The sequence below is a fragment of the Corylus avellana genome, chromosome 5 (genome assembly GCF_965113065.1).
Source record: "Corylus avellana chromosome 5, dhCorAvel1.hap1.2, whole genome shotgun sequence".
NCBI lineage: Eukaryota > Viridiplantae > Streptophyta > Magnoliopsida > Fagales > Betulaceae > Corylus > Corylus avellana.
This window is the reverse complement of record NC_142494.1, coordinates 15,845,190-15,862,886: the sequence shown is the minus strand read 5'-3', so window position 1 is coordinate 15,862,886 and position 17,697 is coordinate 15,845,190. Positions and strand designations below refer to the sequence as shown.

The window sequence follows — 17,697 nt, the reverse complement described above, 5'->3', positions numbered from 1 at the left end:
TTTATTTTGATTTGAAATTGTTGTTTGGCTCCTTGCTTATTCTTGTTCAATCCCTATCTTGAAATCAAAACACCTATACACTCACCATAGATTCTGTGACTGAAGAAGACCTTATCTTAACTGTTGGAGATTCATCACAGGAATTCCTGCATTCAACTTGCTCAAATTGCTAGCGGTAGTGTGGGCAAGCCCAAATGAAATTCACCGGTGGTTAAACAGTTCAAAATTTATTTAGACAGATGAGTTCTATATGAACTCTCTCTCATTATGTGATTAGCAATTCGAATTCAGATAGGTAATTGCTGTGAATCACAATCCGAATTGTAAAAACGTTATTCATGTGAGAGCCCGACATTAAAGGCAATTTACCTGTCTGAATTGTAACAATATGAAATTTATTTATCTGGATAGGTGATTAAACTGTTCAAATTTACCCAGTTAAAAAGGGTGTATTTGTCTTAATGCACCATACTCATTGTAAGAGCTTGCAATATTCTTAACTATTATTGATATATTAATATAATTATTTGGAGTACTTGAGTCTTCATATAATATATATATATATATATATATATATATATATATACACTCTCCATGTTGTGACTCAAACTTAACCGCTGAAGAAGTTTTGCTTGCGCAGTTTTTGCTGACTATAAGACATCTCTTCATGACTGCTTAATACCATCTTTAAAATGTGTTTTGCTACGCCAGAAAACCAAGGTTGCCTACAAAAATGGACTGTTATTTCAAAGGCATCTTCTTGTTGACTCCCAGTCATGCCCACCTAACTGAAACATTGGAGAAAAATGATTATTTAAAAGCATACGCAAAGTATTTGAAAAATTTATATATGCTTCTATATATGGAGCTGCTATTTATGACCGCTAGAGCATATGATAAGGATAAAAATTCTTGTAAATGAAGGGATTTGATTAGGATTATGTTGGATTTGAATAAATTCAAATTATTTGTAAATTATAGGAAAAAATTCATATACCCCACTCAAATTACCACCTAAAATGTGCCTTTAAACTTTCAATTAGGACAAATGTCCTCCCAACTACAAAAAAAAATTGCCAATATCTCATTCAAGGTCATCAAAAAGACAAAAATGATCATAAATTTTTGTTAAAAAGACAACAATACTCCTACAAATTTGTAAAAAAAAAAAAAAAACACTTTTCCCTAAGTTCTATAAATAGAGCTTCTTAATGTAGGGCAGATGTCCGTGTCTAACTACTCGTAAAATCTTTTGTGTGACATCCCACATTGCTTGAGGTAGAAAATGAGATGTGCTTATATGTATACTTGCACTCTTCTTGAAACATCGCGTTTTAAAGCAGTGATGGCCATGAATCTATCAGAACTTCGTAGATAAAGTGTGCTTATGCGAGAATAGTACCAAGATGGGTCACCTCTTGGAAAATTTGGTTTGGAAGAGTAAAAAACGAACAATATTGTATCTATTTTCTCTTGTTCCGTTATTCTCTTTATGTTTCAGGACCACCTGCGATTAGTTTTGATGAAAGAAGTTGCACATTTTTATCTGTCATGCACTAAAATAGAAAGATTTGATACTGAGAGGGATCTTCTTGTATAGTACTCAGATAGTGCATCTCATTTTCATCCATCTACCTGCAGTTATTTGAAAACTATTTCAATGGCGTACCGACCTCTCCCATTCAAATGTCTGCCTTTTTTTTTTCTCTCATTTCAAAAGGAAAACAAGACTAGTGTAGCAAAAATGAATATAAACTGTCAATTTATTGCCACATCAGTCATTGCTAACTAACACCTATCGCTTTGAAAGCTTTTACTTCTTCACATTCTCTCTCTTTGTCAGGGATATTGATGAAAAAATGATCTTAAAAACCAAATTTCTTAGTCAAGAAAGGACTCTATCCTCTGCCAATCATAAGGATGAGATATCTCCTCAAGTTTCAACTCAAGAGAAGTCATTATGTATACAAACTCTTTGTTATAATCCTTTTGATACCAGCAATGCTACCATTCACACTTATATATTTTTAGTAACTTTTCATTTTAGTCATTAAAAAAAAAAAAATGCTACTTAAAACACGCTATATCAACCGATGTGAAATAAATGTGAAGAGTAGTAGCATTACTCTTTTGATAAAAAAATGCTATTTAATTAGTAGCATTATATATGTGAACTAATCGCATCAAAAGCAGTGAAAAATTCCCGTGGACTGTGCTTCATGATGAACATAGCACCAGTTTTTTAATAATATAAAAACAACATATGTATTCTAAAAAGAATTGCTTACTTTGGTGAGTGAAACTTCAAGAACGGTTTTAGTATGGCATTTGGAGGCTAGGGTTTGATTTCAAAGACCTATAAGATCTTCTCCTGAATTCTGATTTCTTAACCAAAGAGTGTGGGCTCTCGTATATTCGCAAGGCTTATTCTAATGAGCGTAAGATACTTATAATCTCATGACTTGTTCTAAATTACAACTTATTACACTAAAAAAGTCATGGAATCTTTTTTATTTATTTTTGAGCTATATCAATCTGAATGTGTAATTTGGTACTCTTTTCCTCTTTCTAAGAAAATAAAATTCATATATATATATATATATAAGTAGGATGGACCCCTTTGAACAAGAGGAAGTGGCAATAACATAGAAAGGTGGATTGGGCAAAAAGCCCATTACAAAGTGAGACCACAATGTTGTAGATCTACGGTGAGATGCTAGAGCGGACCACAACGGGAACCGATTGGGCTTCTGATGGAACCGTTTCAGTATCCAGCCAAATTTGAGACTGCAGGGTGGCTCGCCATTTTGGACTCACGGCTAATAAGAGGCCCGTGCTTCACTACATATCTGACCATATATATAGTCAGCAAGAACAAAAAACAAGAAGAATTTGTGAATGTCATTGTTTATTATCATTTGAAATATGAATTATTTATCTTTCAAAAAAGAAAAAAAAGAAAAAAAGAAAAAAGAATTATTAATGAAAGAAAATAGTAGTACCTTATAAGAATATCTACAAAAAGATTTATAGCCCGTTTGGTTTGCGAAGAGAGTAGAATGAAATAATTATTTATATTTCATGGTTTGGTAACAACACACATGAATGGAATTAAATCAAAATTATTAAAAACTCCACTCTTTCTTCTTCTTCTTCTTTTTTTTTTTTTTTTTTTTTTTTTTTTTTTAACTTAATTAATATATATATAAAATTAAATGGGTGGCCTGCCACCCACTGAGTATAGTGACTCAAATAATTAACTAAGTTTAAGTAGCTTAGTTAGAGGGTTAATTTGGACTTTGGGTCATTAGGAACAGCTAGAAGGGCATTTTGAAAATTTTGGACTTTCTAACCGGACGTACGCTCCTGTCGTTTGTAGAGGACATACGCGGGAGGGACCACCGTACGTACACTCTTGTTTTTAGTGTGGATGTACGCATGGGGACCACTGTATATACGCTGATAATAGTACGTCGTACTCTGTAAATAGTATACGGACGTACGCTCCTATAGTACTGGATGTACTCTACTTTTTGGTTGACCGTTGGTTAATACCTGGACATACGCTACATCCTTTAGACCGCTGTGTAAATAGTACTGGACGTACGCCCCAATAGTACCAAACGTCTACTACTTTTCAGAATAGTTAGTAGCGCTCTCAGCTTTTTCTCACCTATAAATACCCCCTTACCCCCTCGCCCTTTCATGTTCATTTACGTCCTCAGGCTCTCTAAAACCAATGTGTGAGTGTTTTGTGAGGATTTTGTGAGTTCTTGGAGAAGGAGAGGTGATTCTTGAAGGTTTCGCTTCAAGGAGGTAATCTTCTAAGCTTAACTTGTTCCTTAGTCGTTATACTGTTTAAAGCACTTTTCATAGTTAGCTTAATTGCTAGTTTGTAGCTTTTAGTTATGTTGTTGCCCTTAATCTTTGTTTAAGCATGGGTTAGCGTTTAATTCTTGTTGGGCATATTTCCTTTTATATGGAGATGTTGTTTTGAGATAGGAGGTCCTAGGAATCCTTTTGGTAGCTTTAGAACTAGTTTGGGAGGATAGGAGGACGGTTGAACCAAATGAGGTTCTACCTAAAACTCTCTGAGTGGACGTATGGCCATGAGACCGGATGTATGAGCCTTCTAGGCGGATGTACGGCCACGGACCCGGACGTACGGTAAAAAATGTTCTAGGGAATGCCACTTTGGCTAGTCGTCCGATAGCCTCTGCTTTCATGTTCTAGGTTCGTTTTAGTTGGATTTAGATCTAATGATAGGTCTTTTTTCAGGATTCGATGTTATAGAGCATCAAGGGAATTTTATGGAGGAGCCTTACGACTCGGGTGAGTACAAACTCACATGGATACTTGTTGTTACTTTTTCCGTATTGCACGTCTATTTTATATATATCAAACATGCATATTTTATAACTCTCATGAAATACATTTTGGAACTACTGTGAATACCTTTTTGTGAAAGCGTATGTTGATTAATAAGATAATAAGGAGACTTGTAAAACCATGCATGTAAAAGACTGATAAGATTAATTGCATTATATGACTTGATACACCGGTATGTGCGGGATAACGACCATGGGCTTATTATACAGGTTAACTTTATGGTCAAAGGTGTGTGTGTGTTGGTTTTGGATCCAATGGTTCCATGACTAGGCATAGCCATTTCTTAATTGATGGTCACTATAAGACGAACATCATTAGTGATGTGGGCCACTCAAGGTCGGACTCGATCGTGCCATTAATGGGATGGACGGTAGCGTACAATATCCGACACACCGGTATTGTATTACAGGTCTTTTGGGACAGCGCCAACCCTGCTGAAAATGAGTAATATCTCGGGTAGACAATACGGTTACTCGTGATTATAAGCATATATTATATCTATATTATATCCATGATAAACTGTCATCTCATAATGTTGCATATGCTTTATAAACAACTGAGTTTACCATTTAATAACGGTTATATCATGTGCATTTATACTCACTAAGTCATCTGATTTACTTTGTATTATTTACCTTTTTCTCCATATGTACAACTATGCGGTTATAGATAGTTTAGCAGAGATGGATACTACGAAGCATCTGGTTTTGTGGAGGATTCGACCCAGGAGATGCTTGAGGACTTATTGTAAGCTTAGGCGGGTGCTCATGGTAACTAGTACTTTTGAGTTATGTTGTACACCTAAGTGCTTTGATGTATGCTTGTATATTAAGGTGTAGCATATCCCTTGTAGCGATGATATGCATAGTATGATTTTCAGCTACTTTGATGTTTCTTAGTAGATGCTCTAGTTGTAATGATTATGTTTATTAGGGGTGCAAAGGCGATTACGGTTAGCGGTTAGTGGCAATAACCGCTAACCGTAACCGCCTTAGCGGTTAGTAGATTTCACTAACCGCAACCGCTAACCGCCTAGCGGTTAGCGGTTAGCGGTTAGCGGTTAACCGCCGGTTAGCGGTTAGCTAAATAGATAACCGCCCGCTAACCGCTTTTTTAAAATTTGGCTCTTTTTTTGGGCTTTTTGGGCTCTCTTTAGGGCTTTTTGGGCTTTTTTTTACCCTCATTTTTTTTCTTGTATTTTTAATATCTTCTTGGGCCCAATTGCTATAAAAAGAGCCCATATTGAAAAATCAAAAATATTTGACCCAAAATTTACATTTACTTGTACTTTAAACAAATTTCCTTAAATATTAAATCATAACCAGTTAACTTTTTTTTTTTAAAAAAAAAAAAAAAAAAATTCAACACAACATACAAAAAAAAGTTCAGAATTCAGACAACTGTCACAACATATAAAAAAATATATAAAAAAAAGTTCAATACAAAGCATATAAAATAAGTTCAAAAAATGGTTAAATTTCTTTTTCTAAAAAATGTTCAAAAAATACATTAATACTTCAATTGTGATTATAAGTAACACATTGTTAAATCTAATGTCAATTACTTAATTTGATATTATATAATTATATAGTCTCATTAAATTATATCATATGATTCATATGATTAATTATTTAAATTCTTATCATATTTACTTATAATCTTTTTTCTTTGAATTGAACTTAATATCTAATGGTAAATGGTAATGTTCAAACTCCTAAATCCTAAATTCTTAAAGCATCTAATAATGCTTTAATTAAATTGTAGACTTGTAGTTATAAGTAATATATTGTTTAATTCAATTGAATCAATTGTGATTATCATTGTAAATGAATCATATGATTAACTTGTAGACTTATGACTTATGAGTTATGTCATATTATATATGTATTATTTATTATTATGTAATCATATGATTTAATGATCAAGTCATCATGTGATATAATCATTTCAATTATAGTGATAATATATAAATTACTAAAATTATAATGATAATACATTAATACTTAAATTGTGTTTATAAGTAACACATTGGTCATTGTTTAATCCAATGTCAATTACTTAATTTGATATTATACGAATCATATCATCATTGTACATGAATAATATGATTCACTTGAAGTCTTGAATAAAGTATTTGAATTGTCATTGAATCATATGATTAAGTATTGATATTATACATTTATATTATTCATATACATATGTAGACTTATATAGACTTATAACATATATAGACTTATAAGTTTATAACATACATTGAAAATAAGTCTTTAGATATTTAATTGTTGTATTAGTATGAATTGGTATACTTATGAGTTATGTCATATTATATATGTATAATTTGTTATTATATAATCAAATGATTTAATGATCAATCTCATGTGATATAATCATATAAATTATAGTGATAATATATTAATACTCAAATTGTAATTTAATTATTTTTTTAAAAAAATTGTGATTTAATGATCAAGTGATTATGTTATATCTATAAATATTTTTATAATTATAATTATAAAAATATATTATATAAAAAGGCGGTTAGCGGTTACCGGTTACGGTTAGTAGACCCAATAACCGCTAACCGCTAACCACTAGGCGGTTATAGCGGTTAGACGGTTAGCGGTTAATGCGGTTAGACGGTTAGGCGGTTAGGCGGTTGGCGGTTATAACGGTTAGCGGTTAGCGGACGGTTTTTAACCGCCCGCCTTTGCACCCCTAATGTTTATAGAACTTTAATATTTTTCGCTGCTTAGGATCCTCTCTTTTCGAAGAGTAGAGGTCTCTGAGTCTTGTTTTGAGAGGGATAAGGCTGGAAGATGAACCGTGGAGTTAATTACTAGTTAATTAATTTTCGGGGCATTACATTGAGTCGGTGGTCAGCCACCCACAGAGCGGCCGAGGATGGCCGCGGCCACCCCGAAATGCCACGGGAGTGGTCGCACCACCCTTGGAGTGCCTAGGGGACCACCACGACGCCCTCCAGGGGTGGTAGTGCCACCCTCAACCTCTTTTATGGGTGGCCGGCCACCCCAATGGGTGGTCGGCCACCCACTTTATTTTCCATTTTTTTTAAAAAAATTTATTTTGTAAGTTTGGAGTAAAAAGGAAAAAAAAAAAAAAAAAGGAGTATTATTTTGGAAAATGCAGTCAATTTCTTCAGGAATAGCCATTCCTCTCATTTTTGAGAGGAATGGCTATTCCTGTGTATAAGAGATTTGTGATTCTCACAGAATAACCATTCTTATGAATATGCCATTATCAAACAAATGAATGACTATTTTACAGGAATAACTATTCCATTTTAGGGGTTTATTTTACAAACCAAACGGGCCCTTAGTCTAAACCCTAAACAACAAACAACAAACTCCATTAAAGTTGAGTGCACTGTGCATTAAGAAATGATGTACAAGCAAGGAGAGGGAGAAGGAGAGTCCATTGCATGCAAAGTAACAAGCAATCAGTCAAACCAAGATGAATGAAAAGAGACCAAAGACAACAAGGCCAGGGGTGGAACCAGAATGTTTTGTTTGGGGGGGAAAATTTTTTTAAAAAAATTCTTGGGAACAAAAGTTAATTTTTAAAGGTATATTTTTTTTTAAAAAATTTTTTTTTGGAGACCACCCTATGGCTAGGGGTGTAAAAAAAAGGGAAAACCGGTTGGGAAAAATTGGTAACCAAGGTGCCCGGTTCTGGTTACGGGTTTTGGAGTTTCTAAATACCTGATTATAACAAGCTAACCGAGTATATAATAATAATAATAATAATAATAATAATAATAAATTTTATATTTTTGAATTATTATTATTATTATTATTATTATTATTATTTTAAATGGGGCACAAAATGGTTAAATTAAGCCCAAACGCCCAATACCTAAAATAAACCAAAAAATTAGGCCAAATACCTAAAATAAACCCAAAATGGAAAAAAAATAATAATAAAAAAAACTGGTTACTCGCTTCGGATAACCGAGTACCAACCGAAACTGGATGGTTATTGTATAATCGGTTAACCGGGTACCCGATTTCGGTTCCAGTTTTCAAAAATAAAAAACCGGATGCCACGGATCCGATTCCCGGTTTTGGCCAATAACCAAAAATCGGGAACGGGTTTTCACCCCTACCTATGGCCCCCCAAGGGGTGGTTCCGCCCATGAACAAGGCATATGAGCCAATTAGAGCTTCAAACAAAGCAACTTTAATTAATTTACTTCTGTACCCATTATGTAGCACGTTGAACCGCAACCATAAATATTTTGCATTCCCTCTGCTTCTCCTCTTCCTTCCATTCTTATTGTCAGTGAAAAAGATCTCCTTCCTTTTCTGGTTTGGTTTTGTGGTTGTGTTTGGCAAAGGAGTGGGCCGTACTGGACCCAAAAACTCAAAAAATTCATCTCAAAATCAACTCTAACATTTTTATTTTTTACATCACATCAATCACTTTTTATTATTATTCAAATAAAAAAATTACTACTAAACAAAATTTTTCACTTTTTTCTTTCATATCAATTAAATCTGCTACACTTTCGGTCCACTTTTTCTTTCAAGCCTTTTGCCAAACACAACTGTAAAAAAAAAAAAAAAAAAAAAAAATTTGGGTACTTTTATAAAAAAATAAAAAATAAAAAAAATTTCATCGCTCGTTCCAACCCATCCTATACATGAGGGGTAGGTACGAGGTAGATGGCTAGATGCCCATGAGTTTCGAAACTCATTGACCAGAGGTCCAGAACCTAACACACGAGCCATTCCCGGTGATCCATGAATCTTAATAGAAAAGAGATGTTAAAAAAAAAAAAAAAAAAAAAAAAAACACACGTAAACAATGTTGGGGTTGGTGGCAATCACGCCCACAGCTACTCCTTCAGCGTCTGGAAAAGAGATGACCATATGCGCTCTCTCTTTCCAAGTTGGTGGCTACCAACCTTAGTAACTGCTTCACCATCTTCCTCTTCATATACCCACTTGTTTTGCGCCATTCGTTTGCTTCTCTCCATCACTAAACTCCACTTCTCATTGCTTCAGTGTCAGCTTCATGTTAGAACCTTTACAATTTTTGGCTTCTTAGTTCAACATTGTTGATTCTGTTTTAAAATTTCCGCAATTCTTCACCAATCCATTTCTGGGTTCAGTCATTTTTATCACCTTTGGCATTTTTCTTATGATTTTCGTCTGTTTTGCGCAGTTGTCGGTATCGTGTCCGTAATTTGATCAATCATTTTAAATGGCTCAACAAGTTGTAAACCCAGATGAGCAGGTAATCTTTATGTAATCTATAATCATGGAATTAGTTTCAGTCCTGAAATGATTTTATTTCCTTTTCTATATAAATTCATGCAACTGTTTATCATTATAAATTTTTCGCTCTATGTTTATATAATTTATAATCTCTAGATGGATTGCTATAACGAAAAGTATGTCTCTTAGGTTGTTCTTGGGGAAGAAATAGACCATGTGAGGTTGATCACCTTAAACCGGCCTCGTCAATTGAATGTCATCTCTTCTACAGTGGTATGTTCAATAAATTTGACCCACATCGACTTCTTTCAGTTCTTGGAATCCTTTTTTGTTTATAAGTAGTTTTTTCTTTTAGCAACCAGGCTTCTCTGAGTGTTTTTTCTTTTGCTGCAAACAGGTTTCTCTGCTAGCAGAATACTTGGAAAAGTGGGAGAAGGACGATAAAGCAGAGCTTGTAATAATCAAGGTTAATTCTAATTCCTTCTGAATTTCTGACCCATCATGGGTAATATTGGTGTTTTTACTTAGAATGAGCTATTTGATTAAATCACTTATATACAGATGTGATTATACACTTAATTTTGGACTCTTTATCTCCATGAACTGTTGATTTTCCTTCACTAAAGCTTGTTATGTTGGTCGTCTTGTATCTTACTCAGGGTGCTGGCCGAGCATTTTCTGCTGGTGGGGATCTGAAAATGTTCTATGATGGAAGAAATACGAGTAAATGCGCTACCCCTAAAATAGTTTTATTGCTTCTTTGTTTCCTTTATGGTTCTTTATGCCACAACATGCAGAATCAAGTTAATTAGGATTTATGAATTTCATTTTGGCAGAGGACTCTTGCCTTGAAGTGGTCTATAGAATGTATTGGCTCTGTTATCACATTCATACCTATAAGAAAACTCAGGTACTGTTTTGAAATTGTAATCCCATACAATGATTGTGTAAAGGAAATAAATGTACCCTATAGTTTTTCCTAGTCTATGGCCGGGATGTGCTACTCAAGTTTTGATGCTATCAACAGGTTGCCCTTGTGCATGGAATTTCAATGGGTGGAGGTGCATCTTTGATGGTTCCAATGAAGTTCTCAGTTGTCACAGAAAAAACTGTGAGTATTTGATCATAGTTAGGTGCTTCCATATAAAAATATTACCTTTTTGGTTTTGCTTTTGGTAGGGCTTAGTTTCAAGTTCTGTATTTTAACACCTAATTACGTCGTGGTGTATTTCATGAATGCTTTAATGAAGGTATTTGCCACACCAGAAGCAAGCATTGGGTTTCACACTGATTGTGGCTTTTCATACATGCACTCTCATCTCCCTGGGAGTTTAGGTAAGCATAAACTTAACAAGAGAAGATTGAAAGTAATTCTCTCTCTCTCTCTCTCTTTGGATTAGTTTGAGGTGTTTTCCATTTTACTCCCATTCAAGAGGAACTGTTCTGTTGTGACAACATATACATATTTTGTTATGAAAAAAAAAATTGAAAAGCTGTTTGTAAAATACAAGAGTAAATTATAAAGGAAAAGTTGTTTCCCACATTTATTGGCTAAATGATTAGTACCTTTCTCGTTACATATGCAGGGGAATTCTTGGCCTTAACAGGAGCTAGACTGAATGGTAAAGAATTGGTTGTGGCTGGACTGGCAACACATTTTGTCCCTTCTGAGGTGCGTTTTAGAGCTCTTTTCTAAAGTACTATCTTGTTGTCCATCACAGGTATGTGGTGGATTGGACAAAACCTCCAAAAAACTGATGCGTTGTTAGTTGTTACAATATGCAAAAACATGTGTTGTCTGGAATGGAAAAGGAAAATAATAAAACAATAAATTCCCACTTTTGTTTTGATAGGTGTGAACATATTTGTCCACTTCCTGTTTTCATTTTTTGTTTTGATTAGAAATATCAGTAAAAATATTGTTAACTTCATTAACTAATGTCTATGCCTCCCTTGATTAAATTGTGTCAAACTGTTTTTTGAGAAGTCATTGTGATTGAAGGAAAAATGCAATGAGTATTACTAGAGCTTAAGGCTAGCCATTTTAGAGGTTTGATGACTCCAATGAGGCATGCATTATTGTTGGGTATAATTTCTCCATCGATTTTACTAGAAAAAACGGTGACCTTCTTATGAGTTATGACTAGGGAATGATTGTAGCAATGAGGTTAATCATACATGATGACCAGCAGATGATTGAGGAGCTTCCCTTTATGATAGAAAATTATTACTCTGAAAAATTTAATATAAATTGAAGCTCTGGATTTCTACCACTACAATCAGATAATGAATTTGTTGTCATCATCTAAGTTTATCTAGGGCCATGTACCATTTTACATGGTATAAACCATGTTGTCTTTCCCACACCTATTTTTACATTCTGTTTGGTCCTCTGCTGGTTCCTGTTCTTGTTTAATTAATCTATGACCACTTTTATGTGACATAATGTAGCCTTATATATTTTCTGGCTTGTGAATTTCTATAGAATGAGTGCAAAACCTTCCATAATGACAATATTCTCATTATTACCAACTCGTAGTTCCTTGTTAATTGTCTTAATGGTTAATTATTACAAGGATACCACTGATAGATAATAAATGATATTATCCAAGCGCAAAAGAATGTCATTCAGTTGATATCTTGGGAAAGTCAAAGAAGTTCCTTCCTTCTTTGATCCCCTCTCTTCTCCAAATAACAGTTTCTTAGTGCCATTATTTATTATGAGAAATGCAAGTTTGCTTCCTTTCTTGTGTGTTAGATTTTTGTTTACGTTGTGTCTTTTGATTAATATCTGGTCTTGCTTTTCAATAGTTGCTGCACCATTGACATATGCGTCCTACACTTTTTGTCCATGTTTATTCTTCAACTGTTGAACTTAGCATTTCTCCTAAATTTCGCTGTCCAATTAGTGTATGAGTTTCAAAACAAACAAAAAGCAATGTGTAGAGAGAAGATAACAAAAATGAGTTTTTGAAATTAGGTCTGAGGTAATTTCGGTGTATGGCACTTTGATAGTGTAGACTGCAAGCTTCAGGAATTTTGCCCTCGTTTGACAATGTTTTGTTGAAAAGGTTTTTGTTTTATAGCAAAAAAGAAAAAAAAATCAACAAACAACTCTAAACACAAAACACTTAAAAAATACCCAAAAATACGTTTACTTTTTATGGCACCTCAAAACTCTTTTTCAACCAAAAAGCAAAAATTACCCTCTAAAAGGTTTTATCAAATGAACCGACCATAATTGTAGTGTGCAGGATCTTTTAAATAAGGCGTTCCCTTGGGACAATAAACAACCAAGTAGATCAGAATGGAACATCCTCAACCCAACTGCACAATAATGAATAGCCCTGGAAAACCTTTCCTTGAGACGAGCAATGGTTAACAACCAACAGCACAATAATTGTACTGTCCAGGATCTTTTATATAAACATTGACAAATCACATATTGCAATATGAATTTGTGGGAGATGGTTTTGGGAATGAATAAACTTGATAGAGCTTATAACATAAAAGACCATCATTGGAAATTGTAATACTGATGGTCTTGTGGCTAACATGTGACGGACGGCATGTATAGGAAAGAAATCTTAACCATTTGAATTGAGGAGCTCTTCTTGGCATCATCAGTGCTGTTGATCATTCACCAATCAGATATAATGGAATCACTGCAGAAAATGGAGCCATCGCTTGTGGTAATGAGTTAGTGTTCTCAATGGTTTTGGGGTTCTTACATTCAGACATGGGTATATTAAATGGTCTTTTGAACCCTTTTAAGTGTGATCTCTTTATGGTGGACTTGAATATTTGGCTTATTGTACTGAGCGATTACAAGAACTTGAAAAATAAAAAGAACTTTTGATGAACATTTAAAAGGATGGGAGAAAGGACTATAGCGTTGCACAACTAGCTTTCAAATTAATTACTAAACCTAGTCCATCAAAACAAGCCTAAGTGGTGCCCAATTGGGCTCTAGACCTTTTCATGCTATTAATCAAGTAATACTTTTGAATCCAAAGCCTGACTAAATTGAATGGATCTCTCAAGTGCTAGGTATAGCCAAAAGGGATACCATAGCCCTTTCTAAATGTCAAAATTAGATTAGAAAAAATGACAATATAAAATAATACCAGAAACGATCTTCTAGATGATGACCATATCCCAATCTCCATAGCTTGTCTAGCTGATTAAGCTTCATTTAGTCTCTCGTTCTATGAAGAAATGCTAATGCCACAGATCTTGACGGTATATGCATATTCCTATCTGATAACGTATTGAAGCTATAATTGATCAAAAGCTGCATTGTGACCTGTTTTTCACTGACTTTGGAGTTAGTAATATGGAGTCGGTCTACTTGAGATTATGTTGCTCTACGCTTACTATTTTTGCTGAATATCAGAAACTGCCGGAGCTAGAGAAGCGTCTGATAAGTTTGAACTCTGGCAACAAGAATGCAGTAAAATCTGCAATTGAAGAGTTCTCAGTGGAAGTTCAGCTTGATGAAGATAGTGTCTTGAACAAGTAATAGATCTTAACAAGTGATATATATTTATACACACACACATACACTCACACATACACTCACACACAGATTTGATAGATAAATACAACTGCGAGATTAAACCTGTGACCTCATCCTCCACCCCTTCCTTATTGTGGGGGAGGGAGGAGAAGTGTTGCGGTCCATAGATCATTGGCTCTAGGGATGCATAGTTGCTATTGCCAATAGGATCCTAAATATTATCAGCTCTGTGATATTGCTAACAATTAGCTTTGGTGACTTTTCAGGAAATCAATAATTGATGAGTGCTTTTCCAAGGATACCGTGGAAGAGATTATAAAATCATTTGTAAGTATTTAATTTTCTTTTCTCCGCAGTTTCCATGGAGAAGTTCATCATATTACTGCAAATTAATATCTTTTCTAAGCCATGTATACTGTATGAAATCTGCTTTACAGGAAGCTGAGGCAAGCAAAGAAGGAAACGGATGGATAGGTGCAGTGCTTAAGGGGTTAAAGAGATCTTCCCCTGCAGGATTGACAATAACACTAAGATCGGTAATTTTTTTTTTTTTTTTTTTTTTTTTTTTCAATTTGATTAGTAACAGATGTTATAATAAATTTCTGGCTTACATTGATTGCTTCAAAAGGAATAATAGACATAAGATAATTGTTGATGGGAATTTTGTAACATCATTAGTTTATAAAAAACATGTTGGACTTACTCATCAACTCTCAATTTAAGGTGCAAACATAATACTTTATTCCTTCAAGATGTCTCTGATGTTGAATTGAACATATACGCTAACATTTTGCCATCCTGTAATGTGGTAATCATAATGGGTATGTTTGTTAATGTGTTTTGGAGGTGTTTTTTGTTTTTGGTTCGAAAAAGGATTTGGATGCGACATAAAGGTGAAAACAATTTTAAGTGTTTTGTAGGTATTTTGTGTTTTAGATTGTTTGTTAATGTTTTTGTTTTGAAAACAAAAAAATGAAACGCAGAAGAAGAAAATTTTAAGGAATGAAGCCATTATGTTTGCATCCTTTACCTAACCAACAATGGGGGAATTCTTATATCAGTTCAAAACATGAAAATCCTTTTCTTTTAAGTGCTTGAACATCACCTAGTATTTTATGTATTTGGAGCATCAAAGATCATCTTGACTGTATTCAGGAATTTCACGTCTAGCTTACATTGTATTTTTCTTTTTCCCCACAACTTCTTTGAAACTTTTGGTTAGATTGAACATGTTTATTGATGAGTGAACTTTATTTCCTTCGTTCCTGCACCCCCCCCAGTACGTATGGAATTGAGTTAGTCAATTGTATTGTCAGAACTGGATTTGTTTGTTCATAAAGAGTGAAGGAATTACTTTCTGCAGAAGACAAAGCAAAATCACAACTTATCTTTGGACTAACAGAGTGCTTTTCTTTTCTTTATTTTCCCCTGGTCTTCTTCAAGTTACTCCATTTTCAGCATTCTCTTTAATTCTTTGTTTTCTTTTCTTAGTTTCTTTTAAAAGTAAGTTTTTTACTTGGAAGATGTGTGATACTTGGTGTAATAATACTCAAGATGGTGACATCATTAGAAAAAACACCTCTTGCCTTTTGTGACTAAAATGATTATTAACTTAAACATCAGCATAAGAAGCAGAATTGGTTTCCTTGAGTGTTATTCTTGCATATGTTGCCTCAAATTCATGTCAAACATATCCAGATTCGCGAAGGGAGGAAGCAAACACTGGCTGAAAGTCTGAAAAAGGAATTTAGACTAACAATTAATATACTACGAACCACAATCTCTGAGGATGTCTATGAGGTGATTGTTGCAGTTTTATTACTTATGAAAACTTACAATCCAAGTTTAAATATACAATATTTATTCCTTCACTTCTAAAATGAATTTTTGTCTCTTTTTCTTTTTCATTTTTTGACAACAGGGTATAAGAGCTCTCACCATTGATAAGGATAATGCTCCAAAGGTACTTTCTCTTTGCAAATCAGTGTAATCACAGGAAATGATTTTGCAGAAATTTTTCCTTATAAAAAAAAAAAATTACTCTTTTTATTATTATTTACTGCTAACAGTATTTCTTTCCCTGTTAATCTATCTAAAATATTGACTCTGGCAGTGGAGCCCACCATCTCTGGACAAAGTGGAGGATGAGAAGGTAGGCCTTGTATTTCAGCCATTCAAAGAGGATTTGGAGCTCCAGATTGCAGAGAAGGAAGAGAACAGGTGTTTATTATACCCACACTGCATAATGTTCAGTATCAGGGAAATGAAGAGTTATTAATTAATCTTATTTATCCAAACCAAATTACAGGTGGCATGGTAAATATGAGACTACACCCTATGCAACTTCAGCCTTGACAGCCTAAGCAAGATAAATGTCTGGTCAGCAGCTGCATGTTCCTGCAATTGTTGTCAAACTCATCATAATGTCAGGCCCTTACTGCTATTGTGTATGTCACCTTTGCTGGTTTTTTTGTCATGTTTCTTCTTGAAATAAAAATAATGTGATGAGAACTCACAAGCCTTTTATCATGGTTTCAAAAGAATCCAATGAAAAAAAAAGGGGGAAGGAATTACTGATAAAGTTTTGGATAGGTTCAAGAACCAGCTTTAACACTAATTAGGAAAACGCTTAGGAATTTAATCTTAATGCGTTGTCATAAATAACGGATTTAGTTTTTTAGTTAATATACAAATAACTTCCCTTACATATGGACCAAACTCTCTCGATAAGTGAGATAAATGTGTTGAATACTCAATTAAAATAAAAGGTAAAGTGAAAAGTCAAATTTCAAACTCAAAGCTATTTTTCTCATATAATGTCGAAATGGAGAATATATATATATATATATATATATATATATATATATATAACCTAGGTTTTATTACTTAATTGTAACGCTAATGGAATTTTTATTATTATGTTAGTCAGCCACTACGTCACCACAACGGAATAAAATAAACATGTCTTAACCATCATTCATCATGAAATTATAATTATATCCTTAAAAAAAAAAAAAAAAAAAAGTACCAAAAGAAGTATGACGTATCCATTTTATTACATGATTGCGACTAACTTTACAATTGACCGATGTGACAAAAACTGTCAGCAATTTCATCAAAAGAACAAATGGAATGAATTTTTAAGAATGATAAAAATCCAGGCAGTGTATTATTTTTTTTATATTTTTGGAAGCCTCAGTAGTGATTCTTTAATCGGCTTAACTCAAACCAAATTTTTATATTTATTTTCCATATATATAACGTGTCATGATATCATTGATATGTGTTGGGAATCAGGCTGGCAATCATAAGCTCAAATTATAATGAAAGAGTAATAGAAGCCCATCACTGTTCGGGATTTGTAATTTATGATTGTTGAGTAATTTTGGAAGTTCTTCTTGTGTCATTTCAAGAATTATGTGACTATTAAAATCACAATTTGATCAAAATTCAATAATGATCAATCACAAGCCAAATTGTGATTTTAATAGGCACATCATTCTTGGAGAGATTCAAGAGGGACACAAGAGGGACTTGTAGCATTACTCATGA

General features: G+C 33.8%; 1 protein-coding gene across 1 annotated transcript; it reads left to right on the top strand.

The window, feature by feature from the left end:
• The first annotated feature begins 9,240 nt into the window (after positions 1 to 9,240).
• LOC132182987 (ATP-dependent caseinolytic (Clp) protease/crotonase family protein) lies at positions 9,241 to 16,674 on the top strand. The gene is made up of 16 exons (XM_059596373.2): positions 9,241 to 9,425; positions 9,574 to 9,645; positions 9,816 to 9,899; positions 10,024 to 10,092; positions 10,286 to 10,349; positions 10,463 to 10,536; positions 10,654 to 10,737; positions 10,877 to 10,961; positions 11,213 to 11,298; positions 14,023 to 14,144; positions 14,412 to 14,472; positions 14,583 to 14,681; positions 15,844 to 15,945; positions 16,067 to 16,108; positions 16,259 to 16,365; positions 16,454 to 16,674. Exons 2-16 carry the CDS (start codon positions 9,613 to 9,615, stop codon positions 16,506 to 16,508), a joined length of 1,167 nt encoding a protein of 388 aa, XP_059452356.2. The 5' UTR covers positions 9,241 to 9,425; positions 9,574 to 9,612; the 3' UTR covers positions 16,509 to 16,674.
• Positions 16,675 to 17,697: the final 1,023 nt, after the last annotated feature.